At 44.8% G+C, this 26,972-nt stretch overlaps 2 protein-coding genes across 8 annotated transcripts in view; both read left to right on the top strand.

The window, feature by feature from the left end:
* LOC147062988 (receptor tyrosine-protein kinase erbB-4-like) overlaps positions 1 to 20,698 on the top strand; it is a 118,051-nt gene extending 97,353 nt beyond the window's left edge. For 4 of the 7 annotated variants that reach the window (XM_085917780.1, XM_085917956.1, XM_085917867.1 and 1 more), the window contains 6 exons: positions 717 to 792; positions 912 to 1,058; positions 2,042 to 2,139; positions 2,217 to 2,387; positions 3,304 to 3,586; positions 4,300 to 7,966. In XM_085917780.1, the coding sequence (XP_085773906.1) occupies positions 717 to 792; positions 912 to 1,058; positions 2,042 to 2,139; positions 2,217 to 2,387; positions 3,304 to 3,586; positions 4,300 to 5,081 (1,557 nt within the window). In that variant the 3' untranslated portion in view covers positions 5,082 to 7,966. The other 3 variants (XR_015066896.1, XR_015066903.1, XR_015066912.1) reach the window with 3 other exon arrangements.
* A 3,145-nt stretch (positions 20,699 to 23,843) lies between these two features.
* lancl1 (LanC antibiotic synthetase component C-like 1 (bacterial)) lies at positions 23,844 to 26,842 on the top strand. The gene is made up of 10 exons (XM_085918280.1): positions 23,844 to 24,463; positions 24,670 to 24,765; positions 24,846 to 24,963; positions 25,090 to 25,300; positions 25,469 to 25,616; positions 25,680 to 25,826; positions 25,889 to 26,071; positions 26,146 to 26,322; positions 26,398 to 26,470; positions 26,548 to 26,842. The coding sequence occupies exons 1-10, from the start codon at positions 24,368 to 24,370 to the stop codon at positions 26,622 to 26,624; spliced, it is 1,326 nt and encodes a 441-aa protein (XP_085774406.1). The 5' UTR covers positions 23,844 to 24,367; the 3' UTR covers positions 26,625 to 26,842.
* The last annotated feature ends 130 nt before the right edge of the window (positions 26,843 to 26,972 follow it).

Genomic DNA, 26,972 nt, shown 5'->3' on the forward strand with positions numbered 1-26,972 from the left:
ACTTTTAGCAACACGCACAAGGGTGGAAAATATATCCTTGGTGATTGTGAAAGTACAAAGAGTATTGGAGCTGCCATTTAGTTTACACTGTAAAAAAAAAAAAATAATAATTTTTTTTACAGTGGTAAAGCAGTTATTTAAGTTGTAAAAATGTAATTTTTGTTTTTAATATTGACATTCATTCCATGTCAGCAAGCAATTATTTTGGTCCAAAACCTTTTTTTTTTTGCTGATATATTTAAGTTGGGGAACAATACAAGGGACAATTATTATTATTTTCAGATTAGCGAAACATTCAACTATCTTGTTGAACTGCAAATTCTATTTGTTTGTTACCTTGAGATTTTCACTTCACTCAACTTGTTTAGCTGCTTGGTCGACAATTTCCTGTCTCAGGTTTAATCTCTTTATGAGGACATGCTTGTTGCTTGCTGCCATCTTGTTTACCAAATGAGCGATACCGTCTCATTCGGCACCTGAGAAGCGCACACCGTTTGCAATAGTTGATTCGGCCCGAACCTAATCGCTCACCGCACTTGAGTAATATCGAGCAAAACGGCGCTGCCTGAAAGCTCCGTCGATACCACGATCGCTCAATAGCTCAGGCAACCGACGCTAAACCGGACGAGACCACCCGGGTAATGGGAATCATCATGCAGATATATACGCCTACTGTTTTTTATCTCTCACCTTCAAATGAGTGTTTCCTTTTTCAGATGCCTGTTAAATGGATGGCTCTTGAGTGCATCCACTACAGGAAGTTCACTCATCAGAGCGATGTGTGGAGTTACGGTGAGTGCAAGGAAGCGAAAGGCTTTCTTCATTTGTATTCATCCCGGAAACCCTTTTTGCCGTTCACACTTGGATGGTCGGTCATATATGGCGAGCCTTGTATATTTTGCATCTATCAGGAGTGACCATCTGGGAGCTCATGACGTTTGGAGGCAAACCGTACGACGGCATATCGACGAGGGAGATCCCGGACATCCTGGAGAAAGGAGAGCGCCTGCCCCAGCCGCCTATTTGCACCATAGATGTCTACATGGTCATGGTCAAATGTAAGAAGACTTCATCGGTAACTTTTGTGTATGAATCGAATGGAGGTCAAGTTGATTTTTCATTTTCCCTTTGGACTACAAAACCATCCATTCCTTCAGAACATGCTAGACGGTGTCCGTGGTGAAATTTGCGGTCAGACATTTCCAAAAAGCCAGTCCAAAGGTTTCGGGCCCTCGCTGGCAGTTAATAACAGCTTGGCCGTTCCTCACTCAACAACGGCGGAGTGACTTTTCTCTTTGGCACCAATTACCTGACATGAACTCTCTCAATAGAAAATGTGCTGTGACTCTCAGAGCATGACATCAAAACATATTCCCAAGATGAAAATGTTAATTCAATTGAAATGTCACCCTATCTAATATGTATTCAGCAACCAGCAATGGCTTATGACAGTTGGGAAGCCCCGCAGCTTTTCAGCCTTCCAGCAATGCCAGTGGACTCCGCCGCCTACCTGTGGTGAATAAAAAGTCGGAATCTTCCATTTACTTGGAAGGTCAAAGAGATTCACTTTTACTTCAAAAGGAAGCGGGCCGCCTTTGTCGGGATTTCCTTTGGGACGATCCGTTACGTCTGACCTCGTTCTGATTAAAGTCAAATAATAAGCCGCATCCTGAACCTCACTTGCATGGTACCACCAGGAGCGTCAGTGCTTCTCGTCTTAATGAGAACCAACACGCCACCTGGCCTTTCGCTTCCCCTTCGGCGGCTTGGCCTCACGTGAGCCAGCCAGCCAGCTGCGGCCCCGTGGATTCAAAAGTGGGCCGAACACCCGCCCCGCGAAACCCGCTTCTCTTTTACCTACCTCGTTTCCCACTTTGAGTCGCCCTCGAGCGAGGCCCCTCCATCGGGCTCGGGCCGGCAAGCTGGCGTTTCCGGCAAAGACCAGATGGCTTGCCAGCAGCCAGAATGCGAGCCCATTTGGCGTCGGAAGACAATATCAGCCTTCTCGTCTTCATTCTTAGTCCGTGTTTGTCCTTTCCAGGCTGGATGATTGATGCCGACAGTCGGCCCAAATTCAAGGAGCTTGCCGCGGAGTTCTGCAGGATGGCGCGGGATCCGCAGCGATACCTGGTCATTCAAGTAGGTTGACACACATGAATCCAATGAAAAAATCCAATTCAATACAATCATTGTTTTGGAAAATGGCCAACTTTCAGGGAGATGATCGGATGAAACTGCCCAGCCCCAACGATAGCAAGTTCTTCCAGAGCCTCCTGGATGAGGAAGATCTGGATGACCTGATGGACGCTGAGGAATATCTGGTGCCTCGTGGTTTTGACGCGGCTCATCCGTCATACCCAACGAGACCTCGCGTTGACTCCAACAGAGTGAGTCATATCAAGCCTCCTTTCGCCTCCGTTAAATGTCTTTTTCATTTTCACAACAAGTTCAGCTTTCGTTTCAGTTGAACTCAAATATAGATGGTCGAATAGACAGTAATTTGTGTCTTTGGAAGCGTTCAGTAGTTCTTATTTTTCCTTTCTATATTTTTTTCTGTTAATAGGCCAAGTCATTGGTTATCGGAATTGTTGATGTCTAATAATCGGAAGCGGCCTCAAAAATATCCTCTTTGGACGGGCTTTAATGAAACCATTTTAGTCCTGTTCAAAGGCAACGATGTAGGAACATCAATAAATGTATTTCCAGAAGCACTGAACAGCAGCACGTTTCAAAAAAACTACAATTACATATGTGTACTTTGTCACTTTGCTTGTCTTGCGTGTTCGGGGCTTTTAAATGAATACGTTTGGTGTCTGCTTTAAAAGTGCCGCTAACGTTTGCTAACGCTACGTTAACGGCTCCAATTCGAAATCAAAGGAGAGTCTGAAACAATGCTTGAAAGAGCAAAAGCGGAGAGGACTTGAGGAGGAGGATATGTAACCCCGGAATGTTTCTTTCCTTGTTGTGTTGTTTGTAGCGGAACTTGCTGTAATTACCGCCGTAGCACGTGAAGTTGGCGTGAGCGCAGAAGAGTGGGCCAAGGTTAACTAGCCTGCGGCAAGCTAACGCAGCGCCGCAGAAAACCCCACGCTCTCTCTGCATGTCATGTTTTGTTTTTCTGGTGGGCTTCTTTGCGCAGGCTCAGGTGTGCCAATTGTTGCACCGCCTGGCTGCCCCTCTCCTGCTTCCCTAAGGTGGATGACTACACCCACGGAATTCTTTCATCTGCCAAAAATCGGGATTCTTTTGGTGTCTTTAAACCTGGGCTGAGTGGTCATGATGTTCATTTTCTGTCTTCATCAGAACAAGTTCGGCTACAGGGAAGGGGTGCCAAAAGTCTCCGACGGAGCCCAGACGGGGGCCCAGGCCGGTGTCAAACAAGAAGCCGCCGGAAGCCAAGGCTCCGCCGTGGAGGAGCAGCGTTGTAACGGGAACTTGCATAAGAAGAATCTAAAGCAAGCTGGAGCCGAAGACAGCGGCGGCCAGAGGTACAGCGCTGACCCCACCATCTTCCTCGGGGATAGGGTTCCCAGGGACGAGGACGAGGACGGATACATGACCCCCATGAAAGACAAGAGCTCTTCAGGTAGGATGTCATTTCAGTTTCGGAGTCAAACGGAATTTCCAAAGCAAAGGACGAAGCCGCTAAAACCGACATCGACTCGGCTCTCGGCTAGAAGAATAAAAGGATCGCTGCTCACCTGCTGAGGGCTTTTCAAAAATATTTGGAGGAATATTTCAAATGAATCAAGGAAAGTCGCGACGTCCCACGCTTTGATTTCTTTCTTTTATGTCTGAACGTCCATTAACACCGTTTGACGGCGGCGCTCGTCAGCCTCTGATCGTAATTCGACCCCCGGCCCTTGTTCTCATGCTGACGCTTTTGATTTTTGAGCTTCTCAAAATATAACAAGGGCCCCGAGCAGAATGCATCTGATGCGATGTCAAGGAGCGCAAGAGTGGGCAAAATCAATAGGCCATAATCGCACTTGCAAGCAGCCAAGAGACTTGGTTTGTTGGCATTTCAGCCCCCGGCAGATGGAGATTCCAGTGCCAAAGAACTTCTGGCAAGATGCCTGTCTGGTCCTGAGTGGCTCCCATTATCACCATTATCATGTCCCCTTTCCATCTTCTTTGCTCATTAGCAAGTGACCTAACTCTCCATCATTTCTCTCTCGATCTAGTTCTCATTTCTTCCAACATCCCCTCCGTTTTAATGTCTGACAATTTGATCTTCTACTTTCACAAACTCCTCCCTGATTTCTTTCCTCCCTTCCTCTTCCCCGATATGTGCTACAGAATACCTGAATCCCGTCGAGGAAAACCCCTTTGTCTCGCGGCATAAAAACGGCGAGATCCACGCCTTGGACAACCCGGGCTACCACAGCACCCCCAGCAGTCAGCCCAAAGGAGAGGACGAGTACATCAACGAGCCCCTCTACTTCAATACCTTTCATAGCGCGGCCGAGAACCTTCGAAGGAACGGCCTGCCTCTTCCCTCCCAGACTCCCTCTTCCGCCTCAGGGTCCCACCTCCCGCTTAGCATCCAAACCAGCCTGCCCCACTACCCGCTCCCCGCAGCTCAGCCGTCTCCATCTGCTATGTCCTGCCACCACGGTACACTGACCCACATCCTTCACGCCCACCACCCCGTCAAACCCGCGGGACAAGCCGGCCTTCCCGTTTCCAGCGGGCAGAGCCAAACAGGAACTACTGCCCTGGCTTCGGTGTGCCAGTCAGGTGTCCCGGCCCCCGATGGCGGTCTGCCAGCCTACCAGCTCCACGCCGCCTCGCAACCTGCCAGCCTGCTGAAGCACGGCGGACAGACGGCAGGTAAAGCCGCCGGGAAGAAGCTGAAGGTAACCTTTGACAATCCGGAATACTGGCAGCACAGCCTGCCGCCCAAACCGTCTGACGGCGCCAAGAGCGGCACCGCCGCTAACGCTAAGCTATACTACAAGCAGAACGGACTCATACGACCGGCCGTAGCCGAAAACCCCGAATACCTGTCGGAGTTTTCCCTGAAATCTGGCCCGGTTCTGCCGCCGCCTCCCTACCGGCAAAGGAACACCGTGGTTTGAATTTAGCCTCAAACTCCCCAAACGCTGATGCCACAAACTCCGCCTCCTCCCCAAATCCATTGAAGACCGTAGCAAGGAGCGCTCCACACCCGAGCAGACCCGGGATAAGGACGTTTCTGGCCTGGAGATACGGACTGCCATCTTTGACACGGGGATTGTGGAGGAAGTGCCGCACGGCAGCGGGAGTTCTGGTCAATTCCCGCCAAATACATCTGCTGTCTCAACCCACTGCCAGCAATTCTGCTGTGACCGTTCCAAAAGCGGAACTACGCTTTGTTTGATTTTGTTCCCCCCCCCCCAATGCATAGCGATATTTATGCACACAAATGTGTTTCACACTCACTAACCTACGAAGGACAAGCGTTTAGAAGTACGAGAAAAGACAAACACGTGGAGGAAATAAGTCTGAAAGCCGATTCATCGAGGTGTCCAATCGAACGAGACGAGCAAAGATTATCTTAAGTCTGTGCCGGCCAAAGCTGTGCCATGGAAATTCAAGGACCAGTCTCCTCATGTGAATTTAGACAAAGTTGTACATAACAAAATAAACTAGTGGATTATATTTTAGAATCTGTAAAGACAACGCTGGAATACTGCAGTATATTTTTACACAGAAACATTCGAGGGTGCCATCATTTGTGAGAATATATTTCCATAAATCCTTCGCCCCTTTTTTGGCCATGAAATAATATTCGGTACCATTCACTGCCATTGACGCCCGTAGACGTCAAAGCTCGATTTCAACTGGGCTAGCGGTGAAGGAGTTCATTTAGTATTCAAAAGGGGCGTCGCCTTGCTTAAAGGTAATTGAACAGCTTTTTTTTTTTTCTTAGCCAGACAGAAATATTTGAAAGTAAATACAAATATACGTCAATGTTGACAAATATAACACGGGTCACAAAAAGCTACAAATCTTCTGAGGTTCGGAAAGTATTTCAAGTTCGCGAGTTGGTTTTATGTCGAGGGAAACACTTGCCATGCACACGTTTGTCACTTTTGAGCGTTTGGAAGTTCCAAAACGTTCTTGTCATGACGATAAAACAGCCAAAACATTTGTTTTTATCCATTTACAGTTAAAAAACGTCATTCTGTCGACGCCATTAATGATTCTTCTGCCAAGTCTTACGGAAACCCGTTTCAAAGAAAAGTCGTCAAGCTAGCCAAGTTTTCTCGTTGCTTTTGGAGGATCCCCTTTGTCACCGAATCAGCTCATCAAGCGGAGCTTTTTCCTAAGGTTGTTTATTTGGTGTGTGTTTTGAAAGTACATACTCGCCGTGTTCCAATCCAAAAGCTCCTCTCCCTGTGAAGCTCTTTAATCAAAGGATGCTTCTTCCAGAAATATCCAACTTGTTTATCTGCTCGTTCACCACTTCAGAGCGTTAGCAAAGATCAGTGGCACTGCGTCGGCCAAGAGTTCACCAAGGAAGGAAAGACTTTTGGGCTTGGTGATGGGCTTCGAGAATCTTCTTCTTGGTGTTTGTTCGCAATAGTAGTCATAATCTTTCTTTGATGGCTCCATGATTATTTCATGAAGGAGTATTTTGTCATCCCGTTTGGAGCTGCAACTCAACTGAACCGGAGACAGTATTTAATGTCGAGTGTGAAATATTTATAGCACGTTTGAGCTTGTTTATGATACGACGCCATGGAAGGCACTGCCAAATGTGGCTTTCAAGGAAAGCGGGGGGAAAAAAAGGCGGGCATGTTTGGACTCCAAATGATTGCGCAATCTCAATGCGGACATTGCTGGTCTCACGTGCGTCCCCCCCCCGACCCCCCCTTCTTGGCAGTCTGGAAAACTTTTTTGAAATTAGCGTAACTCCTCGTGGAAGCAATAATTTCCTCTTGGCTGAGCCACATTGTGCTGCCGTCCTTCTCTGTTTTGTTGACATCACCTAATCCCCTTCCATGTTTCCTTTCACGCCGTGTGATCGTCAGCCATGTTTTCTTTTCATGGAAGCAAATGCGAGCCTCTTCCCGGCGTCCTTTACATCACATTATTTTTCTTTTGTTTCATTTCTGATCTTTGCTATTTCCTCCACAGCATCGCTTCTCTCCTTCTTTAGATGCCAAGGTGTTCTGTCATGTGCCAACATAAACGATCAATTTCCCTTTGTATCTTTGATGACGTGTTTTTTTTTTTTTTTTTATTATGACGTTATTGACCCATGACTTGTTTTTTGTTGAAATCACGAGCACAAAGTGAAAATCCCCATTTGGTACACTGTGTATTGTATCATTTTGATTCCTTTTCCCCTCAAATATTCTTTCCCAATTGCTAAGTATTTAATGTTAAAATTTGTGTTGTTTGAACAGTAATTGCACAAATCACTGCTGTCAAGTTAATTTCCCGGCTTAGAAAATAGAACTGTACAGAATCCAACACACTTCAAATGTGAATAATATTTTTATAAAAGCACTGAAATAATAATGAACAATGGGAAATTGTAAATAGACTTTGGAGTTCCACTCTGTTTCCTGCGTTTTTCCAAAAAAGCCCAACATTTGCTTTGTGTGATTTTACCTTTGGACAAATTGGGGGGGGGGGGATTATATTTAACGTGCTTGTTAACCCTTCCTTTCCTGCGAGCGGAGTTTCTCCCGCTTGCCGTCAAGTGGCCCTCTCAATTGTTTCTGAGCCAAGTCGCACATGGTCGTCCTCTTTTGGCCGGCGCGGCCCGTGTTTTCGTCTTCTGCATGCTTCGAGTGGGGCCCGCCGCCGCCGCCGCCTTTGCCGATAACTTTGCTTTGTCCCTTTATCCGCCCGCTCTGTGTTCTTTGCAGATCATACCCAAAGCTTTGTATCATAAATGTACTGTTCCTCATGTTTGCTACATGAATCTGTCAAAAGTATATTTTTAATTTAATATAAATAAAGATGGATTCTGTAAAGCGGCCTTTCCTGGCTTTTGCGTGCCCACCCCGCTGACTGCAACTAGAGCAGAAAAATAAAAGTATGCAATTTACACCAAGCGCTTTAATAATCAAATTGAACAGATGGTGTCTTTAATTAAGAGCATCTCAAATGACGCGGCATGTATCTTGACCCGACTTGCGGAGGGGTGGGATGCAGAAGTTTTTGCCCCGGGGCTAGCTCAAAAGGACTCGCAGATGAAGACCGAGCGCTTCAAACGGTCTGCGGCTTTCTTGCATCTCTGAAAAGGCAAACGCTCGGATACAACACGTTGCGCACGTTCCCCCTCCCTGGCGCTGAATCCACTGTTTACCCCGAGTGCTGCTTATGTAAACGGGCAGCGGGCAACATTGTTTTTGCAATGCGCTAGCTACTACATTGCATTGCGCTCGCTCTCAGCCTTTCATTCCACTCATAAATTATCCAGTACTGTCCAATGGCTGAATATCAGCCTTCTGAAGTCACTGCTATTAATACTAATAAGGCAGCCGAGTTCTTTAAGTAAACACTGTTTATGAACAGAAATCTTTCTCCTCTTCCTCCTCCTCTCCAACGCTTTCCCTGGCGAGCGCGCCGTGATTCAATTAGCCGGCGCATTGAATTTCTCCATCCTAGTTTCAAGAGAAGCTCCTCACAATTTTGCTACTTATTCCAAATCCATATTAGGCTTGCCAGCTTTAATCACCATCACAAAGTTTCCCATTTGCCGTAGGATAGAGCCTTTACTTCGTGATTGCTTTTCTGCGGTCGCGGGAAAATGCCGGGGGGGAAACCAAGGAGTCTTCCCGAGAGGACACCAAAACTGACATCTGACCTCTCGATCGATGACATCTGTTTGCTCTACAGAAAGGTACGCTTGGACAACAGCGTCGTAGCGCAAGTGTGACCACATTTTGTACTGGATGCTAAGCTAGCAAACTATATTAGCCTGGCGCTTGTACCTCCTGGTTTTTACTTTGAAAATGTTTACAGTGAATGCTAAAAAAGCTAAATTGACACCATTCTACCACTTCGAAACAAGCCACGGTCAGGATCTCCGCTCGGCGCCATCTTTGCCACCTCATGATCCGTCATTTGACACCGCGATTATTATTTATTCCATTTTCTCCATGTAATTAATGGAACAAACGTCGCCAACATCTTTTTCTTACGTTATTGTCAACCAGTGCCAAATATGGCTGCACGAGCTGGCGCTATCTCGCCATCATCCTTAGCCTGCCCTGTATTATGATGACTAAGTGCAGTGTGAAACGGGATTCTGTCTTTAGCAGAGAAGGAGAAATGATGTATGTTATGACCTTTGTATTGGAGAAATTTCCGGAGAAATCTTTCCTTTCAAAAAGTTCGTGCAAGTTCATCAAGCGCTTTCAGCCCTGCTCCTCAAAATCACTTGCTTCATATTAACATGATAAGGAAGAGCACCCACTAAATCCTTAACGATGCCCGGAGATAAGCAGATGGTTTGAAGAAATGATGTCATTTGCCAACGATGTAGATGATGTCGCTCAGGCTGTCAGACAGGATTGGAGAGGTTGCAATGATTTCTAATTAACTACCAAAATATGGCTGGCACAATGTCATTTTTTGCAATATTCCATTAGAGTTCACACACCCAAACTGCTGCAGTATCATCAGAAATTGACTAAAATGATGAAAAAGGGACCAATCCCATTTTTTTTTTTTTTTTTTTTAGTTAATCCCAAAATCTTGGTCAAATCAATAGATTGGGTCAGTCCCCCCCGCCAAAAAAAACAAACATTTATAGTGTTCTAAAAATGTATTGAATGAGATATTTTAGTTTATGATAATAAGATATGACTAGAAACAACCTGGCAAAGAAAATAAATTCAAACATTTGCATTGTAACAGCAGAAGAGTCCATGCATTTATCTTTTTCTTAAATCTTGACCTCCAAACTCATCAATGCTTCCATAAACTGCATTGACAGTGATCCAATCTACAATGTGAACATTTCATGACAATAAATGTAGTCATGTTCGAGTTCACGGCAAGAACCACTTTTTATCCGTGTATCGAATCTCGGATTGTACGAATAAACGTTTCCGTTGCGTTCATCCTCTTTTTGGGCTAACAAGGACGTGGCCGTGTGTTCCATACAATCAGAAAGAAATGATCGGAGCAAAAAAAAATGCCTCTGATATTGCCGGCAGTGTCACGAAAAGGAAAAAGATAGCAATTTGATTTGTCTGACTGGAGCAACCACTTTCATGATTCGTGGCGTTTTTGCCTGCAGAGGAAGTGCGGAAAAGGCTCAGTAAGCAGTAGTTCCTTTTAATTATCACAAGCACCCAGGGCAAGGCTGAGGTTACCACCGAGATGAATCGAGATGAGCGCGTGGATGGGCGCGTCCTCTTTGATAAGGTGTCACAGCGCCAATGTTGACATTCAAGCAGTGGAGTGGCGCCAGTGGCGCTGACAACCAATCACATTTTCAGCCACCTAATTACACGCCCATGGAGTTGTTTGTGAGCAACTCAATCGTTCCGCTTGCTTCTAAGCAGCCGTCATATCACGCTGTTTGGAAAATTCATCCAACTGTCTGCCGGTTCGTGTTTTTTTAAGGGTAGACATTGTCTTTGGGTTTCTACCATTCCGTGTGCTCTCTCGGCAAACAAAAAGAGAACGAGCCTTGAAATTATTATTAAAAAAATGTAAGTACTGTATTTTCCGGACTATAAGGCGCACCGGACTATAAGGCGCACCTTCAATGAATGGCCCATTTTAAAACTTTGTCCTTATATAAGGCGCACCGGACTATAAGGCGCACCATTAATGCATCTTGTCAGATTTTTTATCCAAATCAAATCATTCTCCATTTTATCTTTTTTATTTCAACTTCAGACGCAACAAATTACTTTATAATCAGAAAATAATGATCCATAGTCTTTTTGATTCATGATTCATAGTCTTCAGCGGGCCACTTATGATTGATTTCATGACACAATGCTTCGGGCCAGTTTAAATTTAGGAATTTGGTCCATTTATAAGGCACACCGGACTATAAGGCGCACAGTCGGCTTTTGAGAAAATTTTAGGATTTTAGGTGCGCCTTATAGTCCGAAAATACGGTTAAGTTGGTTCTCTTGGTGCATTCTGGTGTATATTTTCAATTTTTATTTTGATCAAAACAGTTCCCATTTGAGTTCCACAACAGATGCCAACTAGTATTTTTCTGCCGTGCTATATTTTGACCTTCATTTTAGCAATATTGTAACAATACTGATAACTGTGATCATTTTTAGTCACAACACAACGAAATTGGATTTTAATGACAACGCTGCGATTTATTGACTCGGTCAGGCAGCTAATGCTGAACCAGGCCAAACAATAAAACTCTTCTAATAGCATTTCTGAGTGAAAATCAAGACTTTTGACTTTTTCCACCTAAGAAAATGAAGATGACACAAAAGTGTCTCATCCAATTTCCAAATGTTTATTGTGGAGTTCACCTAGCTCAATTCACCTGTTGCACCTCCCAGCAAATCCAATCCAAAGTCTTTCACACCTACACAGAAGATAGAAAAGATTAATGGAGTTTTAATGAGGGGCTCGTGGGTGGCTGTGCGACCCGCTCCTTATTATCGCACGTCACACGAGAAACATCTGACAGGGAGGTGGCAACTCTCTTATCAGGCATCACAATTGTGTGAGTTCCTTTGGATGGACGTTGAGCTGTTTGCAAGGCGCGCATGGCGGTTGTCAAGTGGCCCGCTCATGTGCCGTCGCTCCGTGTCAACTGACATGGAGCCAAAAGCAAAGAGACATTGAGACTGAGCGGAAAGCATCACTATGCAACGCGTGTGGCGCAGTTTGTCCTGACCCTGTCTGGGGGTCTTTCCTCCCGGTTGATTCTAATGAGCTCCCCCGGGAGCACGCTTGGGTGGGTGGGTGGATGGCGTCAGGAGGGGGGGCGGGTGACTTTTAAATCAATATACACCCACGACTATTTGCATAAACGTCAGTACAACACTTACTTAGCCCGGAAAATAATGTTAATCGCTAAAAAGATGTGCGGGAGAAAACATGTCATTAGCCCCATGTAGTCGATGGGATGGAGCAAGCCAATCGATTTAGTAGAGCAAATTTAGTCGAATAAGCTGATAGAAATGACACAAAGCCGACCGAGCGCACACGACGTCCTTGGAGATGACACATCATAAAACAATGGACAAAATGTTCCGGTTTAGGAACACTAAAAAAGTCTTGCAGATTATTATTTTTTGTTTGTTTTAGGCCGTTTGACTGAATCGCTGTCATTTGTCTCCTCAGGAAGTTAAATGTATAAATGCATGTTAAGACGAACCGTAAAATATTGATCTATTTTTTATTTCATTTTGAATGGTTAAGATATTAAAAGCATTTACACTGGGCGCTGACTTCAGTTCTGTTGGCAGCTCATTTCATTAGCGTGCAGCATAACAGTTAAATGCCGCTTCACCATGTTTGCTTCGAGACCTTGGCTCCACTAATTGACCCGACCGAGGCTGCAAACCTCAGAGCCTTATTTGGTTAATATCAGAATTCCTTTCATGTAAAATTGATTGATAGACGAGTAGCAGAATTAAAAAAAAAAAAAAAACTCTGTGCCTTACATCCTCAAACTTTCATAAAACTATTTATGTTTGCAATTTCTTTCTTTGCTATCAAAGGTGAAGTAGCAAGCCAGCCGATGCAGAATTTTGATGGCCGGACCATCTCATTAATGTGTCACATTTTATTATCATACGCTTGTCGTTTCCTCGTCCAAACGCTAATGGAAATATCAATCATAGGCTTCCCTTCCGCACGCCCCTCCCAAAATGTTTGTGGCAAACAAACTGATTGCTAAATTGTAACATTCTGAATATGAAGTGTTTTACAGTTTGTTGCATCACATCACTTCAAACAATATCATACATCCAAATGGTTTGAAAATAGAACATCATGTGGACTGCAGGATTGGAATCTGCAAACAGAAAATTCTGACCAATCAATGAACAGATTTATTTATTTATTTATTATTTTTTTGTGTGTGTGCGTTGCATCTCCCTCTCTTTTTTTGTCCCGACTCAATAAAGAGCCCAACGCGAGCAAGCTTCATGGAATGGGACAGCTCAATTGCAGTGGCGGTGCCCCGGACCTCTTGCACTCACAATGCCTGTAATTTCATTTTTGTGCATAAATATGTGTTTCTTGTCAGGTGTGTGACGGCAAGAAGAGGAGCGGGCATCCGGACAGCTCTGACAAGCAATTACACGGCAGCGGGTCGGAGGGATGGAAGATTGAAAGAAAGACTCCAGAGGCTAAACGGGCCAAAGGGACCACCAACTGGTGAGACAACCGCACACTTCACTCTAGCCATTGTGTTCAAGGATGTTTTCTTCAAGGCACAAGTGGAAATATTGGAGAATTGATAGCCACAAATACAACAATTGGATTTTTAAAATTCACTCAGGAGCCAAAGTTAAGAGTTATTTCAAAATGTAATCCCTGCCGCTGAAGAATACAATCAACAAATAGAACTCGAGTGAAATGATATATTTCATTTTACGTTAGGGTAAGCATTGAAATCGATTTTAAAAGGGAGAAAATAAGCGAGTCAGCGTTTGGGACCATACTTTTGGAGAACTACCCATACAGACTAAAGATGAAAAAAGAAAATATACATTGTCATGAATTTGAATTTATTTTGGGACAAATGAAGTGAAATCGGATATTTTCAAAGGACTCGCCTGACCAAGGTTGGGAAGCAGCATTCTAAAGTGTCAAATTTGCCATGACATCCAGCGAGGTGTTTTCATCTTATAGCTCTTGCTAACTATGCCCATCTGCTTTTGAAGCAGATGGAGCCTCATATTGTGAAGTCTTGGACACAGTTGTTGATTTTCTATCAATGATGAGTCGTTTGGCATTGATTTTGGCTTTGGCTAGCTTTCAGTGTGAGGAGAAGTGTCTGGCAGAATCACCACGCTGTGAAGAACACCATGTAAATGCCTTTAGGCAGTGTTTTTCTCAAGCACACACCAAAAAAAAAAAAACTCCTTAGTAGTATGACTCAACTGGGACTTTCTCAGATGATTATTTATAAATGGAAGCCTTCTCCCCTCATAAACAATCAAGTATGTCTGCACGTGCTTCACCCTCCATCTTTGATAGCCACGTAGGCGTCTGGCTTCCTCCGAGCGCCTCACAAGTCCTTCACTCGACCCTTCTGAGAAAGGTCAGAGTGCAAGCCTTCATCCTCCTCTGCGCTTATCTGAAACTCAGCCAAGTTCAGGAAGGCGTTTGAACATCAGTTCAAAGACTGGTTCATGCTACGCTAACTCAAATTTGATTGTTTTGTTTAGCTGATTTGTGTTGAAGTGGATACAAAATTGGAAATAGTCTGGGTGTGTGGTTTGAAATTCCCCCCCCCCCCCAAAAAACGGATAAAAAACAAAATTGAAAAACAGCCGCACAATACAGAAATCCACCATCAGTCAGAAAATAAAATCCTGCAGTGTCAGTATTATTGGGCAGGTTTTGTAACTTTGACACACCACAAAAAAAGTGTTCTTAACCTCTCTGGCAAATTTGAACGATAAAAAAAAAAATGCGTATATATAAAAAGGCTTGAAAAGTCAAGTTGTTCTCTTCTCCCAGACACTCGGATTGCTTTTAAGTAGTCTAGTGCAAGTTCTGAATACAAAAAGGTTGCGGAGCTTGCTTCAAAAGTTCCCCCCCAAATGACAATTAAGGGAAAGCAAAGGGTCGTCCTTTTTTTTTTTTTATTTCCTAACCCTGCATCAACAATCGTACATCTAAAGGTTCGCATTCCAATTGACCAGTGTAGCACGAAATTGGACTTTTGTCAAAGTAGCCCATTAAATGCATTCATTTCCACTTAGCGCATGCAAAGCTACGCTGGCTGTTTACAAGCAGATGGCGTGTCACATGGGCGTCCCCCCCTGACCGTTGTCATGCAGGCGGCCCACAAAATGCGAGCGGGGGGATCTCCAAAGCACAGAGTTGGTTGGATTCAAGCCTTAACCTGCCAACAGTAGCATCCCCCCCGGTGATGAAAATCTCCCAAAAACAAGTCAGTGGCTCGAGAAATTGAACCTGGATTTGTGGCGGCGAAACAAATCCACTAAAAAGATACATGACATGGTCTTTGCTGCGAGGTTGGCTTTCCAAACACCATTTTGCACCCATTACTTTCCTGCCTGCCACTTTATTCTAGAATGTCCTCGACAAAAAGCTTTCAAGTCTTCAAAACAAATCCGGGCCTGCTGCTAAAATGCTAATATGCTAACTACGACATCCGCTAATAATTGTCCATACTTTGGCAGCTCATTCTACAATTTCCCCTCAATATTTGGGGTAAACACAAAAGATGGCCACGTGATGCTATCTTCCGGTCAGTTCTCTGCCTATCTTGTCGCCCGTTGTAGTTGAAATAAAGCAGAAGAATGTGCAGCAGCAGTATGTCTGATCCTGATTTCATATTCCCCCTGAAGAACTCCTCGCTGCGTTCACTCAAAGTCTGTCTCTGGAGACGCAACTGGCGCTCGCTCTCTCACAAACAGCGTGACTCCTGGATTTGCTAAACCTGAGCGGAATGCTAAGCTAGGCGATAATATCCAGGCCATTATTTGAACACATTTACCTAAGGAGTGATTCCTTTATCAATGTGCGGAATTTATTGCACACCTTAGGAAATTTCCGACTCGCTGAACAAACGCGACTCGAGCAAATGAAACCGCAGCGACGGAATTGCCTTCAATGAAATGAGTGCTATATGTTGTTCTACAATCTTTTTTCTTAAATGATTTAATTCCTTGTAAGTCTTGAGAGTGAATAATGATTGACCCCCCGCTCCTCCTCCCAGTTAAACACGTCTGCTTGGAATGCAATATGCATCGTCAATCAAAAACCAGAGCCTTGCATAAGTTCAGGTGCAACAGCGCCCCCCGCAGATATTTGCAAGTAACTGCACATCCCTCCATCACTCGAGCCACACACACATCATGCGTCAAATGAGATGTTTTTAGTGGGGTGCTGGTGATGTGCTATTGTTTAAGTCGACATCTAGTTGTGTGTTTGTAGGATCAAGCGTCAAGATTGACTTTACTACGCAAATAAGTCAGCTTGTTTGGGTTGGAAAGCCGCAAATGCGTCTTGGTTTTGTTTCCCAAGTTGCTCAAGAAATGTGACACTTGTCACTTTCTGACAGCTCCAACAAACTCTTCAAACTCGTCCCTAGAGAGTCTGCGGGGGTCCAGACACTTGCTTGAAAAGCCCATGTGTTGTGTCACGGCTCGCGTGCACGCGCGCACACAATAGTGTCTGTCTGTCTGTCTGTCTCCGGCCGCCGCAGACATGCGCTGACATTACAATTAGATCCAATAGGCCCCGGCGCTGCACGGTCATCCATCACATGTAGCACAAATAATAAACACAGAGATGGCTTGCAAAGATGCTGCCAGAGCTCCACTGCACATCTCCACCGGTGTGTGGGGAAGAAAAAAAACGGAAAAAAAACATTTTCAGCGTGGCGAGGGCAGCAGGTTGCTCATCTCCCGTCTCCTTCTGTCGGGATAGAAGTGTATTAGCATTTTTTTCTTTCACCCCACCTTGCCTGATTAAGCGTTTCGTATTATGAACATCCGAGCTGTGCCATAAAGGTGCTGATAATTTACTGAGTATCAAGAAAGGTGGCCTCTTTGGAGGTCCCTGGCACTTATCAGGCAGGCAGGCAGGCAGGCAGCCCTGTGATTCTGATCTCATCAAGCTCGCACGTCCATCTCTATTCATCTCCAGCATTGTGTTGGAAATGGCTCTGACTTGTCAGGTGATTACCTCAAATGAACAATTAGGCGGCTGACTGTCACAAGAAGTTGCTGTCTCTAAATCAGCTTGCTTGTTTTTTCTCTTTTTCTTTTTTTTAAGGGTCGCCGCCATCAGAGAGATCCAAATGAACGATCCATTCCGAAGGGGGAAATGTCAGCTCAAGTAATGGTAATGGGATGATGGGCGAGATAATAGCGTTATGAGACAAAGAATGCTTTCGCAGCTCTACTTTATGTCTTTTGTTCGATAGGTGATGACGTGTAAAAATCATGAATATTACGGAAGTGCAAATACAGTACTTTAATTTAATCTCATTGTCGCCATCTTGTCGTGACAGTTAATTATCTGGCAGCGGAACAAATTTAAAACAATATAAACAGCTTGTGGGTTTTTTTTTTTTCTTTCATCAGGCATACATTGGAGGCAATCTAGAGAGGATCACTTGCTTGTTTGTCCTCGTTTCTTCTCATCATCACTTCCAATTTTACACAGTCGTCATCTTCAGGCACGGTGAGTGCGGGAACGGGAGCTTTTGTAATCTTTCCAATTGGTCTCAGACACGGTGGCCGGGTGTTGGAGGAAGTCATCAGAAGACGGGGAATTTCTTCTGGATGTACCTGAAGCCCTCCCAGTTTGTCATATCAGAGGGTCGTAATGAGGAGGGGGGAAAAAAAATCCAGCAAGATTTGGCTTCTTCACAGACGGACTCTTTAGCATGTGACATCTTTGTACGTTCATTCATTGATAAATTCAAAGGTGCCAAAGAGGAAGTTGTAAGGAGCAAGCAGCGTGGATTTAGTTCCCACTCAGTGAATGTTTTTCTCTCTGTGCCTTGTGTTTGACTGCACGGTGGGCGGTCCAAGATGGAATCTTGGCAAAGGCAGTATGGGAAAATAGATGAATGAGCATTAGCAGATTTTCTTTTTCAATTGAATTGATTCTGGAATTTGCCCATGTGGGACACGTAAAAGAATCTCATTTGGATTATTTTACCTTTTAGTTTCTATTCTTTTATTTTATTTTTTTTAATCTGATTCGGTCATTCCTACGTAAATCAAGGAGGAGGTGTGGATTTAGAGTAAGTGCTCATTTCCAAAATAAGCGACAGCATTTCTGGAATGGATTACAACGGATTAAGGAGCACCCCCCGCGGCTTTCGCCTCCTCTGTTTTGCCGAATGCCTCCTTAGCTCCCCGAGGACAAGAAGCGGATAGAAGACCTTGAGGCTAACAAAGAACATCAAGTACGAGGCAGCCACACATTTCATCATCACCAAAGAATGTAATGTATGCATTTGGAATGATCACAAAGTGTGCGGTGACAACGATGTTCTGGAATGATGAGAAGTGCAATCTCAGCATGGAAAGCACTGGCCCTGGGCGAGGAAATGACGGCGGGACAAGCTAATTAAAAAAAGCACGTCTCATTGATATACATGGCTTCTGTGCTTCCACAAGGCCCCTTGGACCCTTGAGTCGAGAAAGTGACGCTTCCGCAGGTTTTGAAGTCGGCGTGTACCTGCGGGCCTCAATGGAGCTGCACCGAGACTGCAGAAGTAATTATTAGTGTGACTCGTTGGGTGTGCTTGTGTGTAGAACGCAGCACGAGGCCAGCAACCAATCAGCTAGTAGCGAAGGCGATTTCCCACATCGCCCCGCCATCCATCAAAATTGAGACCAATGGCGACGGATGATTTTACGTCTTTAAATATGGCGGCGCTTGGTGGGATAATTACTTTTCCAAAAAAAGGCCACACGGGAAACTGGAAGATGGTTGTCGAGCGCTACGGCAACATGCTAACCTCAGATGTGTTTTGTATGATTTGAATGTTTTCATATCAAGCATTCAATTATTGTTTTCATGTTTCTTCATGGCTTTAATAATTAATACAGTTTATATTTAAAATATTTTTGGCCTTATGTTGAAAAACGCTTGTTCTGCCTTTTTTATTGCCGCTGTTAGCAAAACTTGAGATGAGATTTTAACCTTCCGAAGATGTAATTGGGGCATTTAATTTAAGTTTAATCAAAGATAGAAAAGGTTAATGACGTTCTCAAGACTTTTTGGGGGGGGGGTTTAATTTGAATTTTTATGTTAAATGTCTCATTCACCTTTTTCCACAACTGGCATTGTTTCTTCGAAATATTATATCACCAAGTTGGTCACAGATGATTACAGCAATTATTAGCTAGAGCCAATAAACTACTTTCCAATATTTTACAAGTAGGAAAACCTTGAAATGGTATCGGGAGTATCGGCGAGCTACTATTGGGATATAATTTGATCCAACTTTCTCGTCCTTGTCAAGAGTTTCGGCATTTCCTGCTAACTGCAGACTGAGTGATGTTTGTTTTTTTTAAAAAGAGAGTCAAAATGTCACAAAAAAAATTGAAAGCACTTTTCCTGGCTACAGTAAAGAAGCAAACTTCCCTCCCAGAGACAACTTTCTCGTTGGCTGACGTCCCACCTATCCAAATAAATCACGCCAATCATCCGTCAGCCACCCAACTCCACGGCCAAGTTGCCAACATTCAAGCTCAGTATTTCAAAAAGGTCCGCTTACTGTACAAGAAAAGGTCAGTCGTCTCTCATCCGTTCCATCTATGATCCATTAGCTTTTATAGCTCTCGTAATACCGCCTGCCAAAAATAATTCTCCAGCAATTACACACACACACACAAGTTTGGATGGGACGGGAGAAGAAGAAAAAAGATCACCTTATTAAGAGCTACATATAAATGTTAAGTCTGCCACAAGTTGAAAGCCGACTGATGTGTACAGTCAGCAGGTCAAACCTTTCTCGCCCTTAAATCAAGAACTGTGTTGCAGAAGCCACACTCAACATTTAGTGGTGAGCGCAAAAAAAAAAAATCCCGGCAGTGTCCCGACTGTGACTCAGTTTTGGGATGATCAGCACGGCGATCGACGAGCAAGGTCGGGAAGGCGAGAGTCCTCTTGCCATCAGCGGGGCCCAGCGTGGGGTGGGATAATCACCGACCCGCCGCGGGCGCCCAACCTCCCACTCGGCAATCAGGAGGAGAGCGGTCCAGCGGCGAGGAAAAAAAAAAAAAAAGATGTGCAGCTGCGGAAGTGAGAATCTGCTTTTGTTATCGTATGTCACGACACGCGATTGCTAATGATAGAGCTGTTCTTTTTAAAAAAAAAAAAAATCAATGCACTAAAGAATGAATAAATACAGCCAGCCGGTAGGTCGGCAATACAATGACATCTTTAGTGGCTCTAAAGAGGGAACAAAGAGAGGCGCTTCCAACCTTGAGGCAACTTCAAATTAATTTTGCATTCATTGTCAAGATTGTCTCATCGCTGAAGGGAAATAATTGGATTCCTCACAAGATGATTTTCTTCTGCGTGGCTCGGGTAACTTGAATGCCAAATGTGTGTGTGTGTGTGTGTGTGTTCCCCAATTGGCATGAGAAATGCGCTAAACTAAACTTGCATCTTTCCCCTCGTTATGATTCCCTCCACGTTTGGGTAATTCGCAGCGGCATCTCGCAGATCAATAGGCGCCTTTGAGCAAAGCTGAGGCCTTCTCTTTGGCTGGGCCAACCCACGGACCATCAGTGGTGCGGCTAAACCATGACGGATTTTTCCTATTCTGCTTCTCCCATTAGTGGAACACGCCAGGGGTGAAAATACAATCCCAGGGGTCCCCTGATGGGAGTTTAATGCGTTTCGCCGGACCGGTGGCAGGGACGAAAGAGAGCGCCCGTCGCTTTGGAATTCACTGATGATGACTCATGCACATTCAATTTTCAAATGTTACTTTATGTGTCAGGGGGAGATCTGCGAGACTTGAACTCAGCCCAAATTTGATGTCTTTGTGAATCCACATTTGAAAATGCTTTGGTGGTGGTCACAAGAAACGGAAATGCAGCTTATTCATATGTCCCTTTTCTTTTTTTCTGCAGAAACGAGACACTAAATTCATCATGTTGAAAGTTCACAATGAAGCCAGTGTCGCAAATACGAGGTCCCTCCAACTAACTAACCAACCAACCGGGAGCGCTCGGATGATTTTCTTCAGCGACTTCAGATCAGCGACTTGCCGAAAACGCCGCCGACTCGGACGATTTGGTTGGTTGACTTCACATTGCAGGTAAAAAGTGAAATATTACATTCAACAGGTTTCCATTTGGATTGATGAATAATCACGGCTGGCGGCTGTCGTCCTTGTTCCCAAAAGTGAAAGTTCTGCCAGCCGTGTCTTCTTTTACTGCGATGTTCTTCTTCTGTGATGTCGGGCTTAACTGTGGGGACGGGCGCCCCTGTTGTGAGGCTACATCTCCGACTCCACGGGGGAAGGGCTCAAGGCGCTGCGGCCCGAATTAGAATCGTGCGCCGCCTTCCAATCATGTCATCAGACTCTCCAGATGGGAAGTTTGTTAGCGTGTGACTCGGCGTACCAATGGCGTGTTTGAGTGAGCGTGCAAGCGGCTTTTGAGCAATGGGGGATGTTTTGACTCCCTGCGTGATCACATGAACGTTTTGCGCAAGTTATTTTTCCCCTTCTTGAAAAGATCTAAAACATATTTTCTTCTTGTTTATCCTCTCTCGGTGCTTCGCGGTACAAATTGAGTTTTCGTGTTCACTGTGTGCTAGCGTGAATTTTCTTTGGGTCCTAAAATGTGTGTGGAGTAAATTGAAGACTCTGTTAAGAAACAAATAACAAAAAATCTGATATACAGCAACAACAAAAATAGTGGTTAGTCGCACAATCCGAAGATCCATGAAAATACAGACAGGTGAGCGTAAAGATAAAGACCCGTTAAAAAATACCAATGAGTGTTCTAAAAACATTCTTGTTTGACGACCATATATAACTTCAATGTTTTCTATCTTTTCAAAATGGCGTCGTTCGCTCTTGACGCAATGTAGTGGGTGCGTGACGTCAGCATCAGCAGGACAGCTTGTTTGTTTTTCCAGCATGTGCCCTGCAAAGAGTTGGCAACTAGCCCAGGGTGTACCCAGTCTCTCATCAGCTGGGATGGGATGGATGGATAGACGCCAACTCACCCGCAACCCTAATGAGGACGTCGTAGAAAAAAAAAGATGAGCAGAATCGAATCCTAATTTCCTCTAACATGCACACACACACACGCACAGCCTGGACTGTGTTTTCAAAGACCTTCCTGCAAAATTCTGCCTCCTTTTAATGAGCTACCTGTGTATAAAGTCCACTCAGGGATGTTGTGTGAACGTCTTAGCATTTGCTCTCCAATTAGGCAAGCTAAACAGTCCCTGTAGCTCACAAAAGAAGACTGTTGGAAGAATTTGGCCCACGGTGCTGCCAAAGTGGCCGCAATTTATAGCATCCAAATTAATGTCCGCACAAAATACGGGGCGAGGAAAAAAGAAATAAAGCTAATGTCGCCCTCTAGTGGACAGGGTTGTTTTAGTTTGTAAATAAAGTAGAAGCTATAGGAAAGAAGGAAGGTGCCAAAGTGGCCGCAATTTATAGCATCCAAATTAATGTCCGCACAAACATTCGGGGCGAGGAGGACTTCCGTCACACCCAAAAAAAGAAATAAAGCTAATGTCGCCCTCTAGTGGACAGAGTTGTTTTCGTTTGTAAACGCAACCGAGTGATCCGGTGGTGGGGTGACGCGGAGGGAAGAGAGGTGATCGGAATGTTTTGGCGTGCTGTAGCACCAAACCCCACGATGGGGGCTGGATGTATTTTTAGCGCGGCCACAGATGGGGCCATGGCAGCTTGTCAGGGGCCAGAATGTTCTTTATCTCAGCTGTCAGGCCCAGACCAAGATGGAAGAGGGTGGGGTAGTTGATGAGTCTTTTGCTACAGCTCAATAAGTTGCCAATGCAGATCGGAGGAAGACACAATAGCCACAGCTGCTGAAGTCATTTCCTCTGTGGTAGCAAGCGGAGGTCAAATTAGGGGCAAAACTATTTGTCAGTGTCCCTGCTTTTCTGGCCATGAGCTTCATCTGGACTATTAGATTCACGACCTAACTTCCACACTATACAATATTGTTGTCCAAACTATGGCCAAGAAGGAATTTATGGCTCGCGGCATCGTAAAAATATCATCTGACATGGCCCACAAAGCTGTTTTATTAAGATGGACGGGTGGCAGCATGAAAAGAAAGATGAGATGTCCAGACGATGGCCCCACCGTGCTGAACGATTAATGATTAAAAAAAAAATTGCTTTGATACAAGGATGCATTCATTATGAACAAATCAAGTCAATTAGAAAAGAATTAAAGCTGTTATAATTGATAGTGACATGATGTCATGCGTATGTCACAAACTGAGACGTGGCAATTCAACATTCCTCTGCGACAACAGGCTAGCATTTCTTCACGATATTGGTGAGTTTCCAAAAACTAAAGTGGAAGAATTTTAAAGCGACATCCTCGCGGCTTCTTTTTTTTTTTTTTTGTAGGTGGCCCTCTGAGAAATAAGTTTGGATGCCCCTGCAATTGAGCAAATGTAGGAAGCAACGAGTCAGACTCCGACTTTGAGGTGTTTTTTTTTTTTTTTTTTTCTTAATTGCAAAGGGAGTCAGTGAATCTGCTGGAGGCTACAACTTGACAGTCCAGTTGGGTCAGTCTTGTATTTTGAAAGCACATCTGCTGCCCATGCTAATATCGAGGATTGAGAGCCCATATTATTTTGTGGCCTTGAACATTTCATTAGTCGTCATAGAAACACCCAAAGACATATCCTGAGAGTCGGCGTGTAAGAACTGATGATCGATATCGCCGCCAATTGATCTTCTTACCCTGATGATGGTTTTCCCACTGGCCTAGTAAGTCTCTCAGCTCTAATCAAGCCTGAAGGTCCTTTGCTGAATATTGTCACAGTCTTGGCCTCATTTCCATGGCCTGTCTCTCAAGGCAAGGTAAAAGAGTCCCAGGATATACGAAGGGAGCATCAATACACATGATTGATATGGAAATGACGTGAAAGTGGGAAAAACAGAGGTAAACACAAAAGCAAAAGACTGACCATGATGACTCCAGCAAATCTGGTGCTGGTCAAACTGCTGGCTTTGTTTGCACTTTTCAAATACAAGGTTGCGTGATCATCAGCAGAATCTGATGCACACGCCTCCAAAATTCATTTGTGTACCCTTCGACTCAACCACTGATTTCAAACTTTTTACACTAAGTAGCATCCCCAAAAATGACTCAACTCAACAGACCACCACAATGACCATTAAAGTAGTACCTCTACATTTTCAGTTATTTTATTTGTTCTTTGTTGGTTATTGTTCTTGCTGTTGAGGTTCATTTCAAAACAAAACTCATACACTAGATAACACGATTATATTCAATACAAAGTGCGCTGGTTTATTTTTACGTTTAGTTGGCCTGTGTTCAGTAGCACCCATTTAAAACTGCAGTGTATTTTTTTAATGGAATGGGAAAAAAGTCCAATCATTTATAATCTTCAGACACTCATCAATGAATCCATATCGCTGTCAAAAATCCCATTTTGCTTAGAGTGGACAACCACTCGTGGAGTCACCGTCACGTGTAGTGCTTCTTCCTTACCACATGGGGGCAGCAGAGTTCCACTGTGCTCCAATCCACTCTGGGTTCCGTCGACGAGTAAGATCGGACATAAACATAAACATTTGCAGATACACCGTGGTATCAAATAATTTTTCTGTCCAAATACAGTTGAAAATATTGAATCGCTTTAATTTCTTCTTATAACAAAGTGACTGAGCATGTATTACGTTTTTTTTTAGCATGCCGCTTTTGCTGCATTAGCGTGTTCTCCTCGCTATATTTAGCCTCGGTCCCAAGTTCACTAGCCTCATCATACGCTCTTATATCTTTATGTCTTTTTGAAGCATATCGAAAGAGAAATGGACACCAGAGCCTTGAAGAATCCCTATCCTGACTATACCCCAGAGCACACGCAGTCGCTTTTTGACTCTCATGGCAAGGTAAAAGCACTCACTGCGGGAAGATTTCCCTTTGTGTCTGTTTTTAATGAAGATATTCAGACGTGTCGTGCATTTTCTAGTTGACCTCTGCGTTCGCTAAGCGCTTAAGCAGCAAGATCGACGAGCTTTTGGCTGTCATGGAGAACGGGCTCAAGGCTGCCGACCCAAAAGATTGCACTACTTACACAGGATGGGCAGGTACAGTGACGTCGCAAAGTGGGAATTGATCAGGTCTTAATCAGATCGCAATAATAGTACTCATTTATCAAAATGGACATTCACTAAGGCTGGTTGTCTACTTGGTGGTTTTTTTTCTTTGTTCAGGCATTGCATTACTCTACCTGCACCTCCACCGTATCTTCAAGGAAGCAGCGTTCCTCCAGAAGGCGCTGGAACACATCAGCCGCAGTCTGAAGTACCTGACTCGCCGCCGTGATGTCACTTTCCTTTGTGGTGACGCGGGGCCGCTAGCTGTGGCGGCTGTAGTCTACCACCAGCTGCAAATGCCAGGAGAGGCCGAGGAATGCGTCAGAAGGTCAGCCTTGCTGAAAACAAACTGAAAAGCTCGTATAGTGATTACAGTCGTGACAATCATGCTGATTGAATGATGTGTTATATCTGGTTTGATTTTGGAATCGATATACAAAGCATCAAGAACCGGATTTGTTTTGGGAAGTGCCGCTCTCATGTTTGCGTCTCGCAGGCTGCTGCGGTATCACGAGACAGTTGTCAAAGGTTCCGGCGGGTTGCCTGACGAGCTCCTCTACGGTCGGGCGGGTTACCTCTATTCCCTCGTCTTCGTCAACCGGCAGCTCGGCACCGACAGAATTCCCTCGCAGCACATCCGGCAGGTAACAAATGATCATCGTTCATTTTGATCGGTCACTGATTAGCAATTTCATGTTCTCCTTCAGATCAGTGAAGCTATCCTGGCATCAGGCGAGCGCCTCAGTCAGAAGTTGCGTGTCCAGGATCAAAGCCCCCTGATGTACGAGTGGTACGATGAACAATATGTCGGCGCCGCCCACGGATTGGCCGGCATCTATTACTTCCTCATGCAGGTAACAGAAGCGTCGACGTAGCCGGAGAGCCCCCGTTTGACGCTTCTCGCCCCGGGGGGCAGGCTGGGTTTATTGCGGCTGAGGAGAACGTTGGCAGGATGGTCAAACCCAGCGTGGACTACGTCCGCCATCTCAAGTTCCCCTCTGGGAACTACCCTCCCTGTATCGGAGATGATCGTGACCTGCTGGTGCACTGGTGTCACGGATCCCCGGGCGTCATCTACATGCTCTTGCAGGCGCATAAGGTGAGTTGGAGTTGGAACACTCCTCCATCCGTGTTCTATCGCCATCTGGTGGCCTTTACGAGTCAACGTTCCAGGTGTTTGGTGAGTCTCCGTACCTGGAGGATGCCCTGCAGTGTGGCGAGGTTGTGTGGCGTTGGGGATTGTTGAAGAAAGGCTACGGCTTGTGTCACGGCGCGGCAGGCAACGCGTACGCCTTCCTGGCTCTGTACCGTCACACGCAGGACCACAAGCACCTTTACCGAGCCTGCGTGGTTTGTGCACCGAAAGGACGGAGACGCAGATTTTGCTGGATATTCCCGACTGAGATGTTGTCGTTCCTTGTTCAGTTTGCAGATTGGTGTATGAACTATGGCTCACATGGCTGCAGGACACCAGATACCCCCTTTTCACTTTTTGAAGGTATTTCACAAAACCAGTTGAACTCAAGGCAAGACTGCTGCTGCCTTTGCTTTAGCAGCTTGTGTCACTTCCTGCAGGCATGGCAGGCACCATCTACTTTTTGGCCGACCTCCTGCAACCAACGCAAGCGCGTTTCCCAGCCTTCGAGATTTGATTGATCTGCCCCCCCCCCCCTCCCCTGACCTCAAGCCAACAGGTCATTGCAGTTCGCTTTCCTTCCGGTAAAAAAATTCACTTCAACTCATCATAGTCCAAATAAAAATGTAATTATTAATTTTGGGGTTTACAGTTTGGGTGGGCTAACCATTTAGTAGTCATGCTGTCATTAATGGATCCTTTGCACTGTCTGAGTAATAAATAAGTGATTTCTCACATCGTTTGTTGTTCTTGCGCAGCGGCACAAACCACCACAAGGGGGCAGCAACGGTCCCCATTGCAAGAACTCGTGCACTATTCAGGTTACGCTAATTTGATAGTTAAATTTAGTCGACTCAAATGGGAT

The sequence above is a fragment of the Syngnathus leptorhynchus genome, chromosome 1 (assembly GCF_054491065.1).
Source record: "Syngnathus leptorhynchus isolate UIUO chromosome 1, UIUO_Slep, whole genome shotgun sequence".
In the NCBI taxonomy this organism is placed as follows: Eukaryota; Metazoa; Chordata; class Actinopteri; order Syngnathiformes; family Syngnathidae; genus Syngnathus; species Syngnathus leptorhynchus.